General features: G+C 45.4%; 1 protein-coding gene across 4 annotated transcripts in view; it reads right to left on the bottom strand.

The window, feature by feature from the left end:
* sev (receptor protein-tyrosine kinase sevenless) overlaps positions 1-16,642 on the bottom strand; it is a 142,722-nt gene that overhangs the window by 29,751 nt on the left and 96,329 nt on the right. For all 4 annotated transcript variants that reach the window (XM_055066513.2, XM_050171395.3, XM_055066514.2 and 1 more), the window contains exons 3-16: positions 15,880-15,933; positions 15,757-15,783; positions 15,218-15,278; positions 13,763-13,986; positions 12,469-12,553; positions 11,415-11,566; positions 10,439-10,592; positions 9,522-9,647; positions 8,637-8,818; positions 7,501-7,595; positions 6,451-6,884; positions 3,517-3,609; positions 1,421-1,630; positions 475-600 (exon numbers count right to left, since the gene is read on the bottom strand). In XM_055066513.2, coding sequence (XP_054922488.2) covers positions 475-600; positions 1,421-1,630; positions 3,517-3,609; positions 6,451-6,884; positions 7,501-7,595; positions 8,637-8,818; positions 9,522-9,647; positions 10,439-10,592; positions 11,415-11,566; positions 12,469-12,553; positions 13,763-13,986; positions 15,218-15,278; positions 15,757-15,783; positions 15,880-15,933 — 2,023 coding nt within the window. The remainder of the gene's footprint in view (positions 1-474; positions 601-1,420; positions 1,631-3,516; positions 3,610-6,450; positions 6,885-7,500; positions 7,596-8,636; positions 8,819-9,521; positions 9,648-10,438; positions 10,593-11,414; positions 11,567-12,468; positions 12,554-13,762; positions 13,987-15,217; positions 15,279-15,756; positions 15,784-15,879; positions 15,934-16,642) is intronic.

Here is a 16,642-nt window from a genome sequence, read left to right as displayed (position 1 = left end):
GACAAAAACAAAAGTGGGGGCGAAAACAAGCGCTTACAATGACTTGAGAACTTTGCCAAAAGAAGTAGAGCATGCAAAGCCATAAGAAGTGCAGCCATAGAAGTGTTCTACTTCTCTTCTTTTTGGTTCAAACCAAATGATCAAAACTTAGTATCCTGGCTGTCATCAATATCCTGCATATGCCTCAGCAGGATCATACTTTTACTTTGATATCTTATTCGTCCGTGCACCATACAGTCACAGCGACCCAGTTGCACACATTTACGCGGCACATAGATGAAGCCATCTCATCGAGGCTGGCTTGATACTTTTTAACTTATTTTAAAGGTATGACTGGTTCAAGTCCTTTGGTGTGGCACCGCTCATCAGAACGACCCGGCAAGCAGTTCGAGGGGAGCTATCTAGACGCCATTGGCACTCGCAAGTTTTTCGAGGCGAGCTTAAAGCTAAACCTTTCAAGAAATACACGCCCACCTGTAATGTAGGCTCCGTTGAGGCTACTCCAGTGGATCAGTGGCTGCACGCTGTCGCCGACGATGTCGGACTTGAGCAGAGCTTCGTTAGCGCTCCACAGCATGTAGGGGAAGCCTTGCTTGGAGGCTGTTCCAAGAATAAATGTGATCGTTGTTTAAGACAGGCCTGCTATGGACAACAGTTGCACATATTCACAGCACCATATAACATCTACAATGGAAGCAAAGCGGCGACGTTTCTTATAAATGTTCCGAACTTGCCAATGACTGAGTTAGCGTAGAAACACAGCGCCGAAGCTACTCTAAAAGTACTTTAAAAGACATGCAACGTCTCAACTCTGTGTTTTCAACGGGCACGTCAGTAACGCTGCATTTTCTTTTGCCTTACGTTCCCTTTAAATGCATGCAGGGAGGAAGAAGTTGAATTTGTTTTACAGCGAAAAAGTGTAACGTTTGCGCCGTCCGAAACTAGTGTCATATGCCTACCTTACAAAGTACTGTACGATAGCAAGAACAGTTGACGCCGTCGGTAAACAGAGGGCTTATAGTTATTCAATATTATACTGCAATGCGCACACAACACACGAGGACAGAAGGCAAAGGTAACACACAAGCGCCTTTGCCTTCTGTCCTCGTTAGTTGCGTGTGCGCTGCAATATTGTTACAGGCTACGCCCGCATTCTGAAGGAGGCGCACAGCAGGGCGAGGAAGAGGACGATCGAAAGAGCTCGTTCGTGGTTGACGTTATTCTGCCATCTTGGCTGTGATTTTTCTGTATATAGCTTGTAAATATAATTTTGTCTACTCTTTGTCTACGTCACCATATCATAATGAATAACTACCGACTCGCCCAACTTTCAGCACATTTACAAGGTTACAAGGTGTCCGGATTCTTTCTGTCCAACTGGAGGACACGGGTGTGGCTCCTCCTCCTCGGCTGCACTCACGCTTGCGCAGTGTGCGTCCCACGAAGTCGACGGACCACGGTCCCCTCCCACCGGGGCTGTAGGCGCGCACCTTGACCGAGTAGGCGGTGTCGGGCCGCAGGTTGCGCACCGTGGTCGTCGTCTCGCTGATGTTCATCGCGTAGATGTACACCTGCGTCGACTGGTCCTGCACGCGAACTTCGTACAGCCACTGCTGCCATGCGCCGGCGCCTGCGAGAGCGGGCGAAGTTCACTCCGTCACTGGCACCACAGTACACCACAGTACACCACAGTACACCACAGTACACCACAGTACACCACAGTACAGGGCAGTGAGCAATGCGAAACAACAACACCCGAACGCTCACTCAATGGGCCGTGCAGGGCCACTGCTCCAGCAGGCTAAACGCTTGAGAGGAAAACCATGTATTACGTATTGCTCTCATGACAGGTTTGAATGCGCACGTTGCGAGTAATCAATGCTCGAAAACAAATTCTAAAATGCTAGATTTGCTATTATCGGAGAATTTATTCCAGCAGAAAGGCGTCGTTGGAGACCTCAGACACGAAGGCATATAAAACAAATGATGGTTCACACAAAAGCGTGCGCGGTGTTAAAGTATGACACGACACAGGTCTGCGATGGCATGGAAACGTATTTATGCAGCAGAGGGACTCGCGACAACGCACCAGGTAGTGTTTAACCAATATGTTTAACTCGTTGAAAATGGAGGTGTGCCGTGGTGCCTGTACCTTCGATTAATGCGTTAGAACCACGCGTTAGCTGCACAGGACGCTTGCATTGTAGATTCCTGTATTTTTTTTACGTTCTCCTCCCGTATATTGTGTTCCATCTGCACATCACATAAGTCTTTGATACATAAACTGAAACTGAAACGAATACGTCGCAGCGCTCATCCGTAAACACAAAGCCAGAATTACGCCTAGGCTGGCTTGGATTACACATGATGCCGTGGTCTGCGCTGTCATCATCGGCCTAATTTTACGTTCACTGTGTACGAAAGCCCACTCCACACTGATATTCAGTTACCCCTGTCTTGCGACCGTCGTCTCCCTCATATTTCTGAAAATTTCGTGTTTTCATCACTTCGCCGTATCCTCGGTCACCCTTGAATGCGCCACCTCTCCATTGGAACCCATTCTGTTATAGTGATAGTCCACCCATTATCGAACACGCACCGCACATGATGTGGGCAGCGCGTGCTCACTATCGGCCTCGAACTGGAGTATGCAGTACCACGCTTACAGATAGTCGACATGGGAAGTCACTTAGGCAGCTGACTGCGTACTGTGTACCCAAGCAGTGCAGTGGGGCTGTATACGTCATATTCTTGAAGCCCAGACCGAGCTAAACGTTTAGAACGCCGAAAGATTTACTACAAGCGCGGTCGTTCCAAAACAGTGCTGCAACCGAATGCTTGAATTGCTTCAGAAGAGAACCAACTTGTGTACTAGTCGCCACAGTCCATACGCATACACCGCACCTTGAATGCAACGCGCAGTAATTAACCAGTGGCACCACCTGAGATACAACGCAACCATTCACAGAAACTGTGGCCACTCGCGATGGCATGGATGTTAGCGAATGCTTAGAGAATGCTTAGAGCTTAGATTTTTGTCCGAGCGTTTGCTTGAGCTGTGTGTCCATGGAGCGCAATATTAATGCCCAATTCAGTTAGATTTGTCTTGGTTTGTCGTTGATATATTGAATTTATTTTCCTTCGCCATAGAAAGCACATAACTTAGCCAAACTAGGCACTTTGACTACTTCTAACAGAAACGTGCAAAAAAATAGTTTTCGAAACAGCTTTTAGTCGCAAAGAAAAAGAAAAAGGAAACCGAAGACACCGGCTGATTCATGCTACAAAAAGGTCATCATATTAACAATACAAAACAGCGTAAGTATATGCAATCTGCAGCCTTCTTCCTGGAGAAAATTCTCCAAAACTGTTAGTGTTCTACAGCTAGACAGCGTGTTTGTGAACCACCACAACTCAAGAGCCCGAAAAAAAGTGTGCTCAGGGTTTCCGCTAATTGGCTGGACAAAGCCAAGCATATAGGGAAGGTAACACACAAACTTCTCTTTTCTGACTTACCTAATCCCCCAAGAAGTCGTGGTTTTTCCCAAGCGATCTTAGCTAGATCCTCCTTGAAGATGGCTTGCACTCCTTGGACTGGGTTGACAGGAACTGAGACGAAAGTGAAGTTCAAAGACTTAATCAAACATTCTCACTGCATGATTTAAAAAAAAGATGAAACACTTAACACAATGAGGCACTACGCAGGATAGGTCAGCTTGCCTAACGCTCCAAAACCAAGGAAGATATATGCTCAAGTGGCTTCCTATCAGCTTACCTGGTGTCCTGGTGGTCTGGGGCAGCATTGAGACAGAGAGGATGACGATTTCTTTGTTAGTAACGCTTTACAGACATAACACTAATGCAGCACATGAGACGCTTATACGCGAAAACGCTAAGTACCCTTCCCACCTAAAACAACCCTGCCTTCTCCCTTTCTTTTCGCCTTCCTACTCCGGCATGAAAAGCTCAGTAAACATTGTGAAACCATGATGATCTTGAATTGCTCTCAGTGTTAGCAAGTGCAGCCTAGAAATATCTTTGCTCGCATTACTTCAAATTTGCCATTTTCTAAAAAAATATTGGCAAAAGAGTCACTATTAAACAAAGGAACAACAAAATAGGTAAATATATGAGTGGCTTGCGCCATTAGAGCACCACTACGGTGCAGTTAGAACCAGTGGCATTATAACAACGAAGAATTTCCTGCCATGCGGCTCGATTAGCCCAGAATAGCACATCTTAGTGGTCCGAGCTTCAACGAGGGACGCTGCTCATGAACATAGTTTTCGAATCCTGACGCCGCCGCTACTACTGATCACCGTTACACCACATGGCGACGACTGCTTCGTATTTAAATCCAGCTAAAAGAATACTTACAGACATGCACATCTCTACAAAACATGGACATCAAATGCTTCACCAGCAGCATTTGTTCGCTTCAGAAAGGCTCACTGCTGACACAGTTTTGCTTCTTGCGATCCGAATGTTGCACATATTTTGTACTTACGACGGACAAAGATTTTGCATCATTTCTCTAGGGCCATTATTCACAAAAAGTTATTGCGTGATAATTTTTTGTAGGAACGAATTCCAGCCAATACTGATGCTGTACAGATTACTAGAGGAGGCATCCGGTCATGACAAAGAGCACTTACAAACAAGTAGCTTTGTGAATTCGGCTCCAGTATTCCAGCTAAGTGCCCCTAATCGTTCGCTTCTTTCCAGCGTCACCACTGCGACCAACCACCAACATATGCAGCATTTTTTTTTTGTTGCAAATTCCAAAGCTACATGGAGAGCGAAGAAATTACATATTGCAAGCCCATTATACTGTGCCATAGGGTGCCCCTCGCTTTAGGCAATAATGAAAACGTTACGTAATTATTCGGGCTCGTTCAAATTAGGTATGCCAATTGCCGAAAAAGGTCTCTACACCGTACTCTATGTGTGCATGAAGTTTCAGCTCGCCACACCAAGTGCCCTGTCCTAAAGCAATCAATTCAAATCGTCGATAAAGTGGCCCGTGACATACACGGAATTTATCGATATCGGGCGAAACCAACATTAACTACTAACGCAGTAAAGCCACTCGAAACCGTTTTAAACGACACAAAGATGTAAGGGACGTAAGTAAACTGAAATGCGAAGCGACGACTAAGTCATATTTCGAGCTCCGCATTGTCTCACCATCTCTAACAGGGGCGCACACAGTTGGTCGCTACAAAGAAAAATGCCTTACTGATCATGTCTGACTACGATTGAAGCACTGCTTCAGAAAAGCGTTTTAAAAACAGTTCGGAAAGGCTTCGGCCGGACTTCAGGTTGCTTTACATACAGGCGATTACAATTCACTGACTATATTTCCCTGCATCGGCTTATATGCACACTCTTGCGCTTCAGCCTTTACTTCGGTTTTCCTTATTTGAGATACTATAAAGAGTCTTATAAGAGTGTCGTTCTATTACAGATGCAAACTTTCCTGAGAGTGAATTTAAATGTAGCTATGGGACATACAGCTCGGTAAACTTGCATTGGCCACAACCTCGCAACGGTGAAACCTGTCATCACTGAAACCTGCCAACCACGACGTTCACAATATATTTAATTAACAGTGGATGATGATCGCGACTCATTTATTCTTCGCTATTGACCGGGCATAAAACGCTAAGCAGCTTTCGCCACACACAAACCTTCCTTGCGCTAATGCTACATGCATACCTTGCGAGACCTCCGCAATCACCCCGGTCGATCTCTCGAGTTTCGGTGAATTTTGTCGCGGCCATATGTCAGTCGTGCGCAGGCGAATAAAATGTTACGGCATTCCGCTCGCAGCGTGCGCTCTTTAGCACAAAACTACGAGGCCCCGAAACGCGTGAGACAGTATTGCCGAAAGAGCTATCAAGCTGTCGCAGTTGCTCTCTGTAGAGATGCCAGCGCACGCACTACACGACGAGGTGCTGGCATAAAACGTTGGCAATATTGCGACGCATTGACAGCGATAGCGAGGCTTGTGCTTGTGCGTTTTGCTTGAGCTTCTCGAACAATGTTTTTACGAAAGAAGCCTTAAAAGAAAAATTGGCAGTTTCGCTGGAAGCTATTTTCGCGCCGTTTCTCTTTCCACAGAGAGAGAGACCAGGACTCGCCATTTAACCAGAATCAAATAGACAGTACTTGCGATCAACACCATCACCGCTTTTTCTGTGCGAAATTCGTATTCACCATTTAAATCGTTTTTTAAAAATGCACAGGTGATAGGAGACGATACATCGAAGCGGCGTTTAATGTTGTCCCTCAGTACTACGGCGTCAATCAATTTGACGAAGAGTGCTGAAAGAATTATTTATCACTCCAAAGTGATTCAGTTGTTTCTAGTTAGCGTTCCTTTCACTGCAGTGCGGAGGCAATGGACCCGTTAGGTATAACCACGCGTGGGTCAGAGACCAGGCTCACCAGGGAAAGGCTGCGAGAGCGGGTGGAACACGCCCAGGTAGACGAGCGGATGTCCCTCGAGGGTGTACTTGTTGTGGTAGAACTTGTCGCCCTTGTCGTGGTACTCCTCGCCGAAGGCCTCGGCGGCCGTCGTCCAGTACAGGTTGCCGCCGTGCGCGTCCAGCCGGCGCACGTCGGTGAACTGGTGGCGCTGCGAGTTGCGGCGCACATCGGTCTCGTCGCCCGCCGAGAGCGACACCGACACGACGGTGTTCTGCGACTTCTTCGGCAGCAGCAGACGGTAGTTCTTGTAGTCGACCACGAACGTCCTGAGGTCGGTGTCCTTGACCAGCAGCTGCGCGTCGTGTCTCGCCGCGGCGCTCTTGAGAATGCGCGCCAGGTCGATGCGGTAGAGGCCCCCCGTGGTGCCATTTTGGAGGACCCAGTAAAGGTAGCTGTGGGGGCGAAGAAACGTCCATCACTCGAAGGTTAGCTTATCGCGATGTATTTTCCATCGACCCACTTCTGTCACAATTGCATTGTCGCAACGAAGGTACAACTATGATGGTGACGATCGCATCATAATCAGCAGCAGCATGTTGATGAAATGGTGCCGAGAAAGGTCATTCTCACCATCGTCATCGCAAATGACGTCACTCTGCAGCTACCGTGTTTGGATCTTCCGTAGTTTCGGAATACGTATTTATAGGATTTTTTTACGCAGTTGAAGCGGCTGTATTCGACAAAAATGTTAGATTGAAAGTACGAAGCGTTATGTGACCTTGCGTTTGTCGTCATGCATACTGTTCAATGTCGTTCAACTTAAAATAGCTCTCTCAATTGGGCCACTTTTGGATTCTACTGCAATATCGTTGTTAGTCACTGCAGGGCTGCTTAACTTCGCAGTGTTATCCTCATGAATAGGCACCCTTCAATTTTATTTTACCAAAGCTCTCCCCTGCACAGCGCCGGATTCGAGAAAGAGATTTCGTGCTAATTGGATCAGCCTGTAAGACAATCCGTCGAGTTGCATTAGGTTCCATTCAAAATATGCACAAGAGATTTACGTACCCATTATAGGGATCAACCTTCATTTCGCTTGGTCTCTGCTCAAATCCCCACACGGCCGTTCGGCAGTCCTGTCCAGTGAAGTTACACCGGGTTATCTGTGTGAGAGAAAAAAAAAACACAGATAGCTTTAAACGATCACACAATTTATACTCTTTTGAATGTTAAGAAGTAAGGCGGCTTTTTTTAACATCAACGCGATTCTCCCAGAAAAGTCAATTATGGTAGAAGACAAACTGCTCTCGCATGCAACTGTCTTTACTAAACCGATGACCGCATAATCTAGATCGATTAGTTATGTCACTGCGGGCCGATAACTGGTAAAAAAGAAAGAAAGGAGGCCGCAGAGCAGTGATTCCTTTCCATCTTACGGAACGACTGCTCCTGCAGACAGTCTCAGTGGCCATTCCAACATAGTGCAAGCAAGTAACCATTACCTCCCACTTAAATACGAGGACGCTGTCGACGGCAAAATTAGCGTAGGAAATCATTTTTTGCATGTCCTTGGCCTCGCTGTAGATGAATACTCAACGTATCCGGAACATCTACCCAACTGAACACGCCAAAAATTCAGTTCTTGAACGTTTCCACGTTGCTGGAAGAATAAATGCAAGTTCACGAAGGAGGGAGTGTATTAATATTAATTTCGTCATCAGAGACAGACAGTGAAATTGAAGTGACATTTAGCGAGGCCATGAGCCCTTGGAGCAAATTGCATTGTTTCGTAAAGTTGGCATGTAACGTGCACTAATTAATGGGTTGTGCTAGGCGATTTTTCATTGACACTACTTGTAGCAAAAGCGACACTTTGAAGCTTAACTATCAGATCCACACTACGACTATGAGAGGTGCCATAGCGTGGGGCTGAGTACTGATCTCCTCCAGCTGGTAGTCTTCAACGTACAGCGAAATACAAGCAGAGTATTCTTTTTTTCGTTGAGCCGTCATATTATTGCGGTTGTCGCGACCGGAATTCCATCCCGCAACTTGCCATAAATTGAGCAGCAAAGCTGTTGTTGGCCACTGCCAGTGTGTAAAATTGTAAAAAAAAAAGTCAGCTGTCAATTCCGAGGCAAACTGCATCAGCGGCAAAAGAGCAACTACAATCAAAAATGCGCTTGCTGCACAAGTCCACTCACCTGGCCGTCTTCTACTATGTAGAGCAGTTGACTCAACCAATCGACTGATAGGAGACCTGGATGACTAGAGGCGTTGTGCATGATCGGGCTGTAGCGAAACTTTTCCGAGAGGTCAACGCGATAGATAGTGCCCGAGCTGTCCGCCACGAAGAGCACGTTCTGAGACACGTGCATGCCGACGCCTGCAAGGAGGAAAGCCGAGAGGGAACGATGAACACCATAATTAACGCAAAAAGCGTAAAGGGAAAGACAGAAAGGGAAGTAAAGGTGCGGGATCTGGTATGCACTTGGGAACATTCATGCATGGTCGACAGCTTGGTCAACACCCGCCTAAGGTAACAAAGAAACATGTAACGGAAATGTCCGGGGCAAACGGACATCGGCACATTGCTCCTAAATTGCCTTGTCTTCAGAGAGACGTTCTAAGATTGAAGAACCCTTTAGAAGGATGGCACGAAAAGGAAGTAATGTGAAAGCGGGGTGTACGTTCGGTTATCCAGCGTCTTACACGGGAGAACGAGTGGTACGACAATGTAATAAGCAAAAATGTAGCTCCAGAAATTTATTAGTGGACACTGGCGATCGTGACTGCTTCAAAATAAAACGAATGTCGACTTTCATAAAATTTTCCTTAAACTGAAACGCAGTCAGGCGCTGCAGAAATCGGGAGTGAGGGTACTCGGAAACTCGCTGGCGTAAGGGTGCGTTCGGTTGACGCAGATCTGGGTAACTGTATATCTCTAGAGGTATTTGTCTAGTAGAAAACTTGGACAAGTTGATGTCGATAATGATGATAATGTGCTTTTCATGCTCGAAATAACACAAACGTAAAACTCACTGATGAACAGTATGGTGGGATTACTATCCTGAGCCGTATACACGTACCAACTATTTCAACAGAATGCGACGGTGTGTAGAATTCTGCCACCGCTGCGTCCATGATGCTCAGCCCTTGTCTCAGCACTTGCCGCTTTGTGGCGATGATGAGGTACGGTTCGGGAATCGGTATCACTGAAAGAAAAGCGAGAAAGAATCCTTGTCTTACAAGCACCAGTAAGTAAGCAGCACACTGGGTTGCCGAAACAAATTCGGGCACAAAACATAGCTTCTATCCACTTTGAAATCGAGCTACCACGCAGGTACGCCTGCCCTCGTAAAAACGAATGCAGAAGGTCTTTGGACTGCTGCAGACATTTTACGTTCCCATTTTTCTTCACTTAATAATAAATAAACTGATATACATCTTACAGAACGCTGACGGTAATACTACTAAGTTCTTGGGGGTGTCCAAGTGGCACTAAAAAACAAAAACAAATAGGCTGCTGCATTCAAGGTTTGATTAGAGAACAAGATTTTGCCTATTAGAAGGCTAATCAGTATTCCATGCGTACTCGCAGTGCTTGACAGACGTTCGTTCACTTCACTTTCAGATTTAGACTGACTCTTATCTAGATCTCATGAGCACGGTAGCTTTTCGCGCTTATACGGTAAAAACCCGTTGCAATAAAGCCGATGGCACGCAGAAGTATGGTTATTATACCAGGAGCTTTACCACAGGCTAAGTCACCTCGAATCTTTGTTGAACGTTCTCGGGACGTTTCAAAGATCCGCTATTGCGAGACATTCTGACAATGAAAAGTTAGGCGGTAGCATCGTCGAAAGGGCTTTGATTCGAGACCGGCAGTATATAGGGTTGGTTGCTTTTACATACAGGGTAGGCTTTGGGGAGAAGTTTTGAATTCGTTCTTATGACATGGTTCTTAAAACGAGGCTCGCAAGGAGCAATGGTGGGTGACACTTACTGTTGCTCACACTCTGCGGGGGTGTTGTGATGTTGCGCTTGTCAGCCGGTCCCATGCCGAGATTGTTGTTAGTAGCCACGGACACCGTGTACAGAACTTCCGGTCGAAGGCCGCTGAACATGAAGTACAGGCCTCCAGACACGTCTGAGACATCCTGGAAACCCGAGAAAAGAACTGCTCAAGGACCACCAGGATAAAATAACTGTGCAATGTAGGCATCCTACGAACTATACAGGGGCGGCGGAAATGCGCGAAGGAATATTTCCTGAACGATTTAAGAGTTTTGTAAAGAAAAGAGATAATTTATGAAGCTGGTGCTCATATATTTGAGAGATAACGGCACATCATTCTATATGTATATAAGCTTCTAGCAACAATGTAGTGATGCGTTATGCACTCGAGAAGCTACATTTAAAGCTATAACTGGTGATATCACTGCTATTTACTGCATGCTACGAAAAATGTTCTCTTTTTTTTTCTTGAATCTTTAAACCAAATTATTACTTGGCATTGAAGTAGTGACAAATGTACCCACGTAATCAGAAGAAATCAAGACGGGAACGACAACCCATACTTGCTCAAGCGACGCAAAGCAGTTAGTGCGTTAAAACTGCGTCGAGCTGTTTATTGCACTTAAGAAGTTTATTGGCGGAACTGGGACAGCTTATAACATAATGTACACAGTGTGACTGCTGTGTTAGAGTAGCCATACTGTGTGCATTGTGTTCTAGGCTGTCTCAGTTCCGGCAATAAACTTCTTAAGTGCAATAAACAGCTCGACGCAGTTTCAACACACTAGTTAGAGCAGGAGTCGTGCGGTATGTACATTGCTCTCTGCGTTCCTTTGCCTGTGGGGGCTTTTTTATTTCTTATGTATGCTGAGTGAAAAATTCGCTAAGATAGTTGATAAATAAATATTGATTACTGCAGTTATCTGTCCTGTTAGCTTTCCATGCAGTGGCACAGACTTACGCACCTTGACCGTTGTGAAGCCGCTGGGATGTTCCACGAGGTAGAGAGCGTAGGAAAGGATTGGCCCATTGGGGAACAGCGGAGGGTCCCAGCTGACCGCGATGCTTCGAGGGCCGACAGTGGTGAGGCTGGTGATCTTTGGTGGGGTCGAAGGAACTGTTCACGTAAAATGGAAAAAGTGAATGGAGAGAAACATCGAAGAGACATCAGAGAGCTAGATACACTAAGTTTCGTTCCAAACAGTACATTTTTTTTCGGTGATTTTTTTGTTGTTACTATAACTGGTAAGTACTAGCACGTTCCATCGCACAGTTTTGTTTTTCTGGGTGTTTGTATTATATCTTTATTGCTGATTAGCACACCCTGTATATGGTGTTAGCTGCTACTGTATGACTATATTGTACTAACCCTAATTTGTTTCCCATTAGCAGGTCCCTCCCGACAGTCCTGCAAGACATCCGATCGCGTACTTATGCTCCCCCTGTGTTTTATGTATCGTATTAATTAAAATGTTTGAAATTAATAAATAAAAGTAAATATTTTTTGGAACCACGTAACCGCTTCTTTCGCAAAAGATGGTTAGGTAAATGAGTTAAAAATGAAGCTCAACCGTCTCTTTTTGAATTTGAGCGAGTGATTAGTTTGCTTGCTTGTTTGCTTTTCGCATTTACTCTGATGAATTAAAATCCACACTACTCAAAAGTAATGAACCGAAGTAAACTGAATGCATTTCCTCTTGTTATTGCCAACGCCAAATATATGATTGTCCTGATACATCGATGCTCAGACTTCATTAATTTGTTTGCATTTTTGGTGCCCCGACGCATTAGTGAAGTGGAACAGCTGCTGGTTTACAGCAGATGTTTCACGAGGTCTATGTCATACAATCTCCAAAGCAGACACTTACTGGTAGGCAGCAAAACGTGCAGTTGCAATTTTCCGCCAAGTGCCGCAATTTTTATTTCAGAAAGGCTGTCATGTTATGCATGATGCTCAAATTTATTAATTGTCTTGATTTCTTTTTTCTTTAATAATAATAAAAGGAAGTTTGTGTATACCTCCGCGGGGTTCTGTAGATATCACAATGCTCGGCTGCGAAAACAAGGGACTCTGGTTTGGCAGAAGGATCCAGGCAACTCGGAACTGCAAGGAAAGTATACAGCGATGAGACAAGGGCAACGTAGCTACGTATGCCGTACTCTTCTATCGTGCTCAACTAAAATCTAGTCATTTCGTAGAAATGCATGAAGCCACAATCAGGCACGTTAGTGACACGCAGCAGCTGCTAGAGGCTGACGAGTGTATGAGAGAACTTTCACATAACTATGCGAACAATTTTCCACTAAATATATCTTGCTTTTCTTTTCTTTTTTTTTCATATAAAAGGCTGCTAAAGATGTAGTAAAAGGGTAGATTTCAACATAAAACTGCCTCCATTTGTTTGTGAAATACAGTAGCTGTCGTAGAGTCCCCTGTTAGGCACCGTACTGAGCTGACTGACTGTCCAGGAACCATTTTGAGTTGGCAGATGCACGATCTTACCGGGAACGTCTCGGAAGTGAAAACCTGACCGATGTAAGCGGAGGGTAGTGCGACCGTGTCCGAACACCCCCGTGAATGCTCTGAAGATTCAGATCTCAGTTGCTCAGTTGTTCGTTATATATATATATATATATATATATATATATATATATATATATTGTAAGTGATATTTGTTAATCCAGAAGGCATGTTTAACACCTAAACAGCTCTCAAAATTGAGGAAATGTACGCGTGTGCTTGACCCCCGTGTTGCCCCTCTGGCACTATTTTGAAGTTGCCGTAAATTGAGCTATATCTCTATTTCTTTCTTTTTCTCTCTCTATCTCATTCTGTCTTTGTTTGCCATTGCAGGATAGTTGCACATTGCAGTCATTTTCTTTTTCTTTCTTTATGTTTTTGTACCTAGATGCCTTACGACTTATCATCACCAGCCTGGCTACGCCCACTGCAGGGCAAAGGCCTCTCCCACACTTCTCCAACTCCCTCGTTCATGTGCTAATTGTGGCCATATTGTCCCTGCAAACTTCTCAATCTCATCCATCCACCTAACTTTCTGCCGTCCTCTGGTACGCTTCCCTTCTCTTGGAATACAGTCCGCAACCCTTAATGACCATTGGTTATCTTCCCTCCTCATTACATGTCCTGCCCATGCCCATTTCTTTTTCTTGATTTCAACTAAGATGTCATTAACTCGCGTTTGTTACCTCACCCAATCTGCTCTTTTCATATCCCTTAACGTTACACCCATCTTTCTTCTTTCCGTAGCTCGATGCCAAATCGACAAGCCTCAGCGTCCGCGGTTGTGCTCACCCTGTACTTGGTGTAGGGTCGGAGCCCCTGAACGCGCAGCACGTTCTTGGCGAGCGGCAGGTCGGGCCGGTAGTACTCCCAGTCGCTGGGCAGGGCCTCGTACTTCCACTGCACCAGGTAGGTGACGTTGGGCGCCAGCTGCGACGCCTTCCAGCGGATGGTCACCGTGTCGTGGGTTCGCGAGTCGGCCACCAGGTAGGGCGGCGGTGGCTGGCCGATTTGTGCTGTGCGCCGAAATAAATAAATAATTAGATAAATAAATAAATAAATGTAACGTTCCATTCCTCGTCTCAAATCGGTTACCAGACAAGTCGACAAGTCGTCGTAACCATCCTCGCAAGCCTACATTTCCGCATTTCAATCCGCTGTAATGTCGAAGACCTGATTCGGACATATCGAATTACACATATCATACGAGAAATCTAACCGACGCTATACCAGCAAGTTTTCTAATATCAGTATTCCTTCTGATTCTCTGCGGCCCTCGTATGCGTCGCTATTCACGGTGACCGATTCTAAAGTGTTACTTTAGAATCTTTTTTTTTTACTATATAATCTTTGTGCAAGTGTATATTTTGTAATAAAGCTTGTTAATTGGGGGTGCACCACTCCTAGTAGTCTCCTGCTTTTATCGACATCTTTTGGCGCGTTAGTAATAATCAAGAAACTTTAAAAATAGCACAGCTTTCAGTAATAATTACATCATTGATTTTTGCTCTTTTTTTCGCTGGGAGCACTTTGTGATACCTTTGCTTTCAGTGCAGGCCAACATAAAGGATCGCCTCAGACTTAAGGCGGTAGCGCCACTCTCTCATTAGCTCAGCCATACTCGCATGATCGTGTAGATGAACAGCGCACTCACAGGAACATGGGCAAGCAAGAACATCTTGTCCCACTGGCTTACTCGCATATTCGGTGCCTTATTCACTGCACAGCTGAGTGGCTGTGCGCTGTGTGGCTATTGATGAATAATAATTTCACGTCACTCAGTCGTAACCATATTACTGTCCTCGCTCCTTACCATAAAAGCCTTTTCTTTTCTTCTTTCATCCTCCTGAAGGTCTTCGATACCACTGAAACAAATTTCTACAGAACGTCCCTCTACTTAATGAGGACGAAGTATTCAGAAAAAGTTGTTTTTGCAAAGTTATACAATTAGTATCATGAAAAAGATAGCATCAACTATAAAGCGGCACCTCGTATTGTACAGCAAGCTAATCGAGCTGCACGAGAGCCCATATAGGAGGAGGAGGAGGAGGAGGAGGAGGAGGAGGAGGAGGAGGAGTAAGAAGAAAGCACCACATACCTATGTTGATCATCTAAAACGCTCAGCGCGCAGCGAAATTTCTTTACAAGTGCTTCCTGCCTTTGATTACTTCGGAACTGTGGTTGAGGTAAAATAAATGGCCAGTGGGAGAGGAAAAGAAAGGAACCGAAAATATACAGAAATCCCACCTTTGATGTGTCGCAGGTATTCCGTGACTGCCAGGTTGCATCCCATGAGGCAGAATAGGTCCTGAAAGCAAGCGGCGGTAACACTTAGCTCTCTGCGCATAGCAGTGTAAATCAGCGGGGACAAGTTTGTATTTTTCGAAGCACTGGTTCACATTTTGTAGCCATCGAAATGTACGCGCAAAGCAGCATGGTGAAGACCCCAAGCGCCGTCTCTCGAGACAAATCAGTTCCAAGTATTGGATTCGGCATATACGTGCCGTTTCCTTGTCTTTGTCTCTCGTCTGACATCGTCTCTACGAAGCTTGACTGTCGAGGAAAAAGCGTTTCAGAACAATAGAAGGGAACGCTCTGGAAACGGCGGAGAGCGCCGGCAACATAAGGCAAGTCGTTAAAAGCGCGAGCGTCTGAATGTTCCCTTACCCTTTCCTTGTAAACCGTTATTTTAGTGTTCCCTGTCAAGTCTAATACAGCCCGCGAAATATTCGACCATGTAAGATGTAAGGCGCGGCCAAGTGTTTACTGGGAAAGCATACGCTTACCTTTCCATGAGACGAGGTGGTCTTATTCTGTGAGCGGAAAAAGACAAACATACAGTTTAGATACTCTCGAAAGATTGGGATCAAGGCAAATATCTCTTTCTAAAAATGTGTCGAGTCACTCACGCAAACATGATCACATGACGAAGGATACCGCCACTTGTCACAACCGTCGCGGCACTGCAAAGAGAGTAACGGACAACAACAAATGAAGAAAGCCAGTTTAATTATCGCAATCATTTTCATTCGTTCTATACTCTGACTGGCGTTTAAACACGTTTTTTGTACGTTTTTGTGTATGTACGGGCGCGTGCATGTGCGTGTTTGTGCACGTGTACCGTGTAAGAGTTTGTGTGCGTGTGCATTTGTATATTTGCGTGCGTGCGCGCGTGTTACTTGCTTCTTTCGTGTCACCTTGGTACGAAGTTTTCTGTTTAACGTCTGTAATCAACTTCTGTCATGGCCGTGCGCCATTTTTGTTCGTGTGTGTGTGTTTGCAGAACAACACCTGCAGTGACAATGGTAACAGTAACAGCAACAAAGAGTGTACAACAAAGTCACAACACATTCTGTCGTTCAATCTTTACGTGTAGAATATTTCGAAGCCGCACTCGAGATGCTATACTTTCTTCATAGCCCCGTACGGTGTACAGCGGATATACTTTCCTCGTAGGAGCCACACGACAGCACAGAGATTCCCGAGCTATTGTGGCCGGAGAGTAAGACGCATTAAAAATTATAATTGGCTCTGGCGTCGCGCCAGGCCGTGCGCCACGAATTCCTTTGTCATTATTACGGCAACAACGCGCCTGTGAAAACAATGAGAGCCGAGATGAAACGAACAAAATAGAAGCAGGAAAGCGACCGCAAGAGCACAAATCTGTGGAAC

The sequence above is a fragment of the Dermacentor andersoni genome, chromosome 6 (assembly GCF_023375885.2).
Source record: "Dermacentor andersoni chromosome 6, qqDerAnde1_hic_scaffold, whole genome shotgun sequence".
Taxonomy (NCBI): Eukaryota; Metazoa; Arthropoda; class Arachnida; order Ixodida; family Ixodidae; genus Dermacentor; species Dermacentor andersoni.
This window is presented reverse-complemented; position numbering and strand designations above follow the sequence as displayed.